The sequence below is a fragment of the Rhodofomes roseus genome, assembly GCF_022264815.1.
Source record: "Rhodofomes roseus strain CIRM-BRFM 1785 chromosome Unknown C8Q71scaffold_19, whole genome shotgun sequence".
Taxonomy (NCBI): Eukaryota; Fungi; Basidiomycota; class Agaricomycetes; order Polyporales; family Fomitopsidaceae; genus Rhodofomes; species Rhodofomes roseus.
In genome coordinates, this window is record NW_025952975.1 from 395025 (window position 1) to 402893 (window position 7869).

The 7869-nt window shown below is 54.2% G+C and overlaps 3 protein-coding genes across 3 annotated transcripts; 1 reads left to right on the forward strand and 2 right to left on the reverse strand.

Moving 5' to 3' along the window:
- Positions 1-18: 18 nt before the first annotated feature.
- C8Q71DRAFT_774714 (uncharacterized protein) lies at positions 19-1904 on the reverse strand. The gene is made up of 7 exons (XM_047924545.1): positions 1832-1904; positions 1526-1772; positions 1291-1471; positions 1066-1240; positions 901-1013; positions 594-838; positions 19-539 (listed from the first exon to the last, which is right to left on the reverse strand). Exons 2-7 carry the CDS (start codon positions 1640-1642, stop codon positions 405-407), a joined length of 966 nt encoding a protein of 321 aa, XP_047775994.1. The 5' UTR covers positions 1643-1772; positions 1832-1904; the 3' UTR covers positions 19-404.
- Positions 1905-3678: 1774 nt separating this feature from the next.
- C8Q71DRAFT_774721 (uncharacterized protein) lies at positions 3679-5642 on the reverse strand. The gene is made up of 7 exons (XM_047924546.1): positions 5563-5642; positions 5257-5507; positions 5017-5197; positions 4782-4959; positions 4619-4731; positions 4283-4566; positions 3679-4229 (listed from the first exon to the last, which is right to left on the reverse strand). Exons 2-7 carry the CDS (start codon positions 5371-5373, stop codon positions 4080-4082), a joined length of 1023 nt encoding a protein of 340 aa, XP_047775995.1. The 5' UTR covers positions 5374-5507; positions 5563-5642; the 3' UTR covers positions 3679-4079.
- Positions 5643-6653: 1011 nt separating this feature from the next.
- C8Q71DRAFT_195070 (uncharacterized protein) lies at positions 6654-7869 on the forward strand. Its single transcript, XM_047916900.1, has one exon. It carries the CDS (start codon positions 7095-7097, stop codon positions 7743-7745), a length of 651 nt encoding a protein of 216 aa, XP_047775996.1. The 5' UTR covers positions 6654-7094; the 3' UTR covers positions 7746-7869.

Here is a 7869-nt window from a genome sequence, read left to right on the forward strand (position 1 = left end):
TCAAGGATTAAGTACCGAGTCGTCAGCCTGGAAGTACTGTTCCCCGTCCTCCGCAACTCGCTCGAGCCTATGCACGCGTTATACATCTTCAAATCCGCACATTGTATACTTACTTCTGAGGTGCGTGCGCCCTATGACATTCACCCGGAGGCTATCAGCTAATGCCGAAAGAAACTGAGGATCCTGCATCGAGAATAACCAGGCTGCTATCCGATTCGCGTTGTAAACCGATAGCGCATTACATCTCAATGACTCGAATGGTCCCATAAACCCGAAAGAATCACCACAACCATACACCCTTTCGGCAGCCACCTGAACTGTGACACTGGAATGGCTGGATTGCCCCGAGAAATTGACTCGCTCGACGCCAGTCCGCAAATGGCATGCTGACGCGATCGGACGAATCAATCCTCCGTCAAGTCGATGATGTCTTCATCCATTTGACCGGCCTGGATGGGCGACGATTCCTTCTTGACGGTCACTTGAGTCTTGTGCATCCTCTTCTGATTGAGTTTCCGCTGCAGCGCCCGGATTTGTGCCTGACACGCACGATGCGGTGAGACGAAGTCCAGGCAAGTATGCATACAGCGTACCCTGAGCGCGGCCGCATCCTCTGCGTTGTCACCATCCTCAATTTTGACTTTAGGCGGCTTGATAACCACCGTCTCGTCAGTGAGATCTATCACTGAAGATGACGAATCTCTCCGAGGCCTCTTTTGCGGGCGGTCCGGCCGTAAAGGCTGCGAGACACCTCGCGCGGCGTGTGGATCCTCAGATGCGCTGCGGCGCTGCGGCTCAATTGCGTCTAGCTGTATAATTCCTTGTGCCTGGAGAATCGCTGACAGTCGGTGAGATGCCTTTCCACAACGGCTTTGTAACGACGGAGACCATTGATCTCACCTCGAGGCCTGTACTTGAACTTGAAGATGATGTGCGGTGCAGAAAGTTGGTCGATGTAGGTGACGTGCACGAGTGACCTTGCGGGATTGGGGTCGACTGTTCTCGGACCGACTCTGGCGGTTTCTGGTGAGAGGCTTGACAGACATTCGGAGACTGCGCACTCACGAAACGCAATGCAAGCCACCTTTCTTAACAGTCTCATGTATAGGCCCAAAGTTCTCTATGTTCGCGGTGACAGGCGACCAAGGTAACGTGTGTTCGATCCTTGTACGGACGACGGTCACCTCGATGAGGCCCAAGTTGTTGGCCCACGGTAGCTTCTTCGGGGCACTGTCATCATCTGCGGAATGGTTCAGAAATGATTCTGCACTAGTCGTGGAGAGGGTAGACCTGTGATGGCGATGTTTGAGAACATCAACGACCTCAACCCACCCTCGCCGTCTTCGCAAAAGTGCGATTTATTCATGCTGCCCAGCCTCAAGGAGATCGGTCTAGAGAATCGCCGGCCGTCGACAGCAGTATTGACTACCAAAGCGTGTGAGGAGAGATTGCTGCACTTGATCTCGAATACCTAGACAAGCTAAGTACAAGTGCGCTTAAGCTACCCAAAGCAAAAGACACGCACCTTGCCAGATTCGCTGGCTACGTAGCATTCAATGACGTTGCCTTCGACTTGTACGTCGTATTCGTCGAGCGGTCGGCCGTCGCACGCAATGTATATCTCGCAGTCACGGTATTTCATGTCGAGTGGGAAGCGTCGAATGGCGGCTCAGCAGGTTGCGGCTAGTCGAGGGCTGCGGCTGCGCAAGTATCGCTCGGATATGATTATTGCAGTAGTCGGAGATACGGCGCGTATCCCGTTTGCAGGTTGGCTTTAAGAACGAAGTATCCATTCCGTCAATACTCCTTTCAAACGGGGAGTCGGACTCACCGTGTTTTATTTCAATTATTTCAATCACTAGGGGTCTATGAAAGGTGTGTAAGGTTGGGGAGTATGGTTGGCGAGACGTCCGAGGTTCGTTTGCCGCGCGCCTCGGGCATCTGCGGGCCAGGCCGCTTACGTAAGCTTCGCTCGCACAGTGTCCCTCGCTCGTGTCGGACTGCCCAACACACTCTTGGTACATTTGAACCGATTTATATGGACCTTACAGATGTTCTCAGTAGGTTTCCCGGTCTGTGTGGGATAAGGACGCGTAATAATGGTCATTTTGGGAAGACATGCTGTAAGCGCCCGTGATAATGAGCACATCAGTGATCTTATCTGAGTTCGCTGCCTAAATGGGTAGATGTAGCTGGAGATCACCTGCTCGTCCGAGAAATCAATAACATTCAAGCACAAAACTTGTCCAGCCCGATGCACGTTAGCATAACCAAGGAATGTCAGTGAGGCACATACTACTCAGATACTAGCATCGCAACCTGACATAGTAATCTGTCCGAAGACCGCCCGTTTAGGTAGCCATGTCAGATTAGATCACTGATATGCTCGTTATCACCGGCGCTTATGTTGTCCGTGCGCAGAAATGGCGGTTTTGCGGACAGTGCATCTCAGAACTCGATCTCGACACCCGGAAAAGCCAGTAAAGCACGGTATGGTATTCTTCAGCATTCTGAGTTGTGTCCGTTATTGAAAAAGCAGCCAAATACTAGCGAGACACTGTCTGCGAGGTCAGTTTACGTAAGCGGCCTGGCCCGCAGATGCCCGAGGCGCGCGGCAAACGAACCTCGGACGTCCCGTCAACCATAGGGGAGTGCGGTTTGATTGATCGAAGGAAGTATTATCTATGTGGTATGTAGTAGAACTAGTTCGTGCCTAAGTTCTTACAGTCGATTGCAGAAATCATGGCACTCGCGGATTTTTTTCGACGCGCGCAATGACGCGCGTGAATCTTCCGACCCAAAGTTCCGAGCTTCCTTACCAGTGTCTCTAGCTATGATAATGCAGCATAACTTCGCTTCTCTGTTCTGGAAATGACAATAACACTACCAGATAAGTCCCTGGTTATCATAGCAGTGAGGTTTAATGGAGAAAAATACGGCAATGCGTAGAACTGGGTTCTGTTACGCGGTCTATCCAATTGTGGTAATAATGCACGTGATTGTTCTGTGCTCGACACGCCAGACTTCTTATTGCGCATTCAGCTCATGGATCCTCCTTTTTTATGTCATAGACCTGTTCCAAGACACATAGAGTAACATGTGGTAGTGTAAATTGCTATAGTTTTGGTAGAACACATGAGAGATTCGTCATTCGACGACTCGGAAGATGGGCCGGAAGATGCGTGGGAACTTCAGTCGGAAGGTTCACGCGCGTGTCGAAAAATTCTGTGAGTGCCAACATATTCGCAATCGACTTGTAAGTAGTTGAACAACGACGGTGACCGTGACGCTCCGTGACGGATGTCCACGTGATCGCGGTTTCGGACAGCCGGGTGACTGTCAGTGGGAGCCACCGGCCATGCGCAGGGAAGGAGAGGAAGAGGAAGGGACAGGACGGATGAGCGTAGGATGTCTCTAGGTCTACATAGGGCTTCGCGCTCAGTGACCCTAAAGGGACAAAACAAACAAACAAACAAGTGGGAGCCACCGTGAAACCGACTCGAGCAGTGAGCACCTTCAAGTTAAGTATAAGTAGTCTGTAGCGTCTCAAGCTTGTCTCAAGCGATCCAGAACTTCCGGGCTGTCATCATTCTCCATGATATGCGCAATCTGGGCTTTCTTTGTATCGAGTCGTCGAATAGCCGCCCCGCGAGTCGATGAAGAACGTCCTAGCTGACACTAGGACCTAGCACGCCTCGTCGTTTATATCAAAGCCCAAGTTTACCACAGAGACTACAGTCACGATCAGGTATAACAATTATGGAAGCGATGATCGCGCGAGACACGGACAAAAGGACGAGCTGGGTCACTACGGTCCCTCGGGGATGCAATGAAGATACGGCTGTACCGACGTAACCCGACTGAACATGGCCTGATTAGACAGAGGTACCCTAGGAGAATTATCCGTGCTATGTACAGAACCTTACTGTGTCGGTTTACTACATTAATTCATAGTATATACACTATCAAGGAGTCCATTGCGAAACAAGATAAATGAACGATCAGCGAGCCGCGTTCATAGATCAGCGAACTCGGGCGTATTCGAGGCGCGGTAATACTCCGCGCACGCAACGCAGGCTTCAGTCGTCCGTCAGGTCTATGACGCCGCCATTGAATCCGCCGACCTGAATGGGGGATGGCTCCCTCTTGACGATGCGACGCTGGCCACTGCCGCGAATCTTCTTCGTCCTTGCGCTGTCGATTCTCCGCCGAATAGCTTGCATTTGAGCCTGCAAACGTACACGTTTGACGTGCAGCATATCAATGGTGCAGAAGAACAAACCTCGAGCGTATCTAGGTCATCCGCGCTCTCGTCATCTTCGTCCTTAACCATTGACGACCTCTCGTCTTCCAGTTCGTCCGCAAGGGAGTCTGCGAGCACGGACGATGAGCCGTCCGCTTGCCGTTGTCGTTTCTGTGGCCGAACCGAGCCAGGTTGAGCGGGCTCGTCTTCTCGTCTCCGTGTGCGCGTTACCGGAGAAGTGTCTCGCGAGGCGGACGGGTTGCCAGGTTCGTCATTGAGCACTGGTTGAGGCGGCTCTACGATGCCTTGCGCTTGTAGAATGTCTAGTACGCACTGAGACGGCTTGCGTAATGACACGAAAAACAATGCTCTCACCCAGGGGCCTGTACCTGAATTTGAATGTAACATACGGCGTAGACCAGTCATCAATGCAGTTGATTCGTGTAAGTTGCTTCTTGGCATCCGGCATCAGTGTTTTTGGACCAAAACTAGAACATACCAGTCAAGGCTGACAAGCGTTCACGAGTTGTCCACTCACGAAACACAGTGCAACCCACCCTTCTTCACAGTCTCATGAATGTGCCCAAAGTTTTGTGCTTGTGCAATGGAAGGCGGCGACCAGGGCACTGCGCCTACCACCTCCGCACGGACTACCTTTATTTGGACGAGACCCAGATCGTTTGCCCATGGTAGTTCTCTCGCAGCGCTCTCGTCATCTATCAAGTAAATTCTGCGTCAGCAATGATTTCCCACCATCTACATATGAGATGGACCTGTGACTGAAATCATTGAGAACATTAGCGGCTTGAATCCGTCGATGCCATCTTCGCAGAGAAATGTCACATCCTTTGACTGCGGAGCGAGGGTCCACCTTCTTGGAAATTCCCGACCATCAACCATAGCATGCGATGACGTTCGTGACGAGGAGTGGTTGCTGCATATGATTTCGAAGATCTCGCAACAGCACATATGAGTACAGCTGCGCTTCAATATCGGTAGACACATACACACACCTTACCAGCTTCGCTGGCCACGTAACATTCAACAGTATTGTCTACTAATTGGACATTGTGCTCGTCGAGCGCTTCACCGTCGCATGTTATGCGTATCTCGCAGTCGCGATGTCTCATGCGGGGCAATGTGGGTTGGTCACCGAAGCGAGGACGTGGGTGAACGAGTGTCGTGTCAATGATTGTTTCTTGGTGGGCCGAACGTAGAATGCCGTGGACGTTTTCAAGTTGTTAGGGGGGGGATTCGAAGTGAGCTGTATTGAATTGCTTGATTCGGATTACATAAAGATGCATGGGCAACGAGCTCACCAAGTAGCTCCAATCAGGTTGAAGCGACACGAACGGACAATGCAAGTACAACAGTACGCGGTGGTGGCCGTCGTCGAACGTTAAGGTGCCTGGCGGAGTCCGGACGCACATATCGCGTGCACGTGACTTAACGGAAAAATCAGCAGTCAAAGTTGAATTTTCAAGTCACGGTTCTACGAGACTCTCGATAATCAAGGACATAGTACGCACACGTGGATTGACGAGGTCCATGAGCGGTGCATGTCGATTACAGTACCACGTATAGTCTGAGCCCCGGGTCATCACGATCGCTCAACGAGTCAAACGGGCATGACGCGCATCAGAGATGGGTTGTACGCGGCGCCACACATGTGCATCATGAGGACTCACTCGGCAACACACCCCCGCGTAGTAAACGAATGCCTTGCATTGAGCTCACTGCCGTTTTCCCTGAGCAGCCCGTCAGTGACCATGCAGATCGATATGGCGTACCGTTTGCTGCAATATTCGCCCCATCCCAGAATTTCGCACGCGCCCCCATCCCCGAATTTCGCACGCCCCCATCCCAGAATTTCGCACGCCCCCATCCCAGAATTTCCGCCCCCGCCACCCATCCCACAATTCCGCGTCGGCACCCATCCCATTATTCCATTCGCTCTCCCCATCCCACTTTTCGGTGCTGGCTCTGTCGTCGAACACGGTAAGTCGCGTCTTTGGTATGCTTATGTAATCGTTGTGGCCACAGGTTCGCGTCGCGCGACGCGCTACACACGACCATCGCGCGACCTCCATCGCGCGCGACGCGCTACACGTGCCTGCCATCGCGCGTGCGATGCGCTACGCACGACCGTCATCGCGCACGCGATGCGCGACGCACTAGATACCCGACTCGGAGCGCCCGAACATGTCCAGCGCGCAACTCTGCGCTCGACTCCTCCCCCTCCCCCTCGGTTGGCGTCGCGCAAACTCACCTGCACACGACCGCCGTCGCGCGCGACGCCCTACGCGCGATACTGTCGTACACGGTAAGTATGTAATTGTTGTGGCCACAGGTTCGCGTCGCGCGAGCTCACGCGCGACGCGCTACACACGACTGCCATCGCGCGGCCACCATCGCGCGCGACGCGCTACACACACCCGCTATCGCGCGTGCAACGCGCGACGCGCGATGCCCTACATACTCGGAGTGCCCGAACATGTCGAGCGCGTGACTCTGCGCTCGACTCTCCCGTCGATCCCTACCACCTCCACCTCGGCTCGCGTTGCGCAAGCTCACGCGCGACGCCCTGCGCACGACTGTCATCGCGCGCGACACCCTGCACATGACCGCAATCGTGCGCGCGACGCGCGAGGCACTACCTCCACTCTCCTGCACCCAGCTGCCCACCCGACATGTCCAGCCCGCGTCAAATCGACGGCACAGCAGCGCAACCTCGCTGTCAAGCCTCGCATCAGGTTGACAGCGAGGCAGTGTGACCGTTCCGCGTGCCTCGCCACTCGGCCTTCGCTGACGAGACAGACAACATCGCCCAAGGTGAGCAGCTGGCCGACGAATGGATGCCGCATGCGAAAGGTCAAGCATGATGGCAAGTACAGTGGGTGGGGCGAGGTCGAGAGCGAGCAGCGGGTGGGGCGAGGTCGAGAGTGAGCAGTGGGTGGGGCGAGGTCAAGAGCAAGCAAGTGCAGGTGAGTGTTCACTGTGTCTCACAGCTGCCAGGCTCTTGCTGACGAGGATTGCCATACCCGTGCTATGTCCACTGCCGCCTGCGGCCTCGACGTGTTACATACGACTGCCATTGGCCCACACGCAACGTTCGGATGCCCCCGTGTGTGTCCCCCCGTACGAGTCCTCCCGGCGCCTCAGCACCTCGCCTGGCACCCCGCTCGACTTCACGCCCTTGCGCGACTCGCAGGCCACTGCGCAGATGCAGAATCCGAAGTCACTCCCGTGCCGACTGTCCAGCCTGCGCTCGCAACACGACTCCCTCGCCGACAGCTTCCTCGCGCGCGCGTTCATGAATGTCCCTGAACCGACGCCATCTGTCGAGGAGCTCAGTGCGGGCCTGTTGTCCTCGCAGTCCTCGCAGTCCCACTGCACTCAGGTGCGCCTCGCTGCGGAGCCTGTGCTCCTCCCGTGTTCATTCGACAATGCACGAGTACTGATGCTTGGAGAGCTGATGAGTGCTGTGGTGTCATCGATGTAGCTCCATGACAGGGGAGCAGTATGTACAGAGGACTTGTATTGGCTTTGTGCAATCTGATTGCCCTTCGGGCACTTGTGTACCAGGCTGCATCACCTTTTGCCTGTTCGCACATGCAGCAGTATAA

Coding starts and splice junctions, on each gene's coding strand:
- C8Q71DRAFT_774721 (XM_047924546.1), bottom strand. CDS start 5,373: ATGAGACATCGCGACTGCGAGATACGCATAACATGCGACGGTGAAGCG. Junction 5,198..5,256: donor TGGCCAGCGAAGCTGGTAAG/GTGTGTGTATGT, acceptor TGCTGTTGCGAG/ATCTTCGAAATCATATGCAG. Junction 4,230..4,282: donor ATGACCTAGATACGCTCGAG/GTTTGTTCTTCT, acceptor GTACGTTTGCAG/GCTCAAATGCAAGCTATTCG.
- C8Q71DRAFT_195070 (XM_047916900.1), top strand. CDS start 7,095: ATGGATGCCGCATGCGAAAGGTCAAGCATGATGGCAAGTACAGTGGGT.
- C8Q71DRAFT_774714 (XM_047924545.1), bottom strand. CDS start 1,642: ATGAAATACCGTGACTGCGAGATATACATTGCGTGCGACGGCCGACCG. Junction 1,014..1,065: donor GGTGGCTTGCATTGCGTTTC/GTGAGTGCGCAG, acceptor AGAAACCGCCAG/AGTCGGTCCGAGAACAGTCG. Junction 540..593: donor AGGATGCGGCCGCGCTCAGG/GTACGCTGTATG, acceptor CGTGCGTGTCAG/GCACAAATCCGGGCGCTGCA.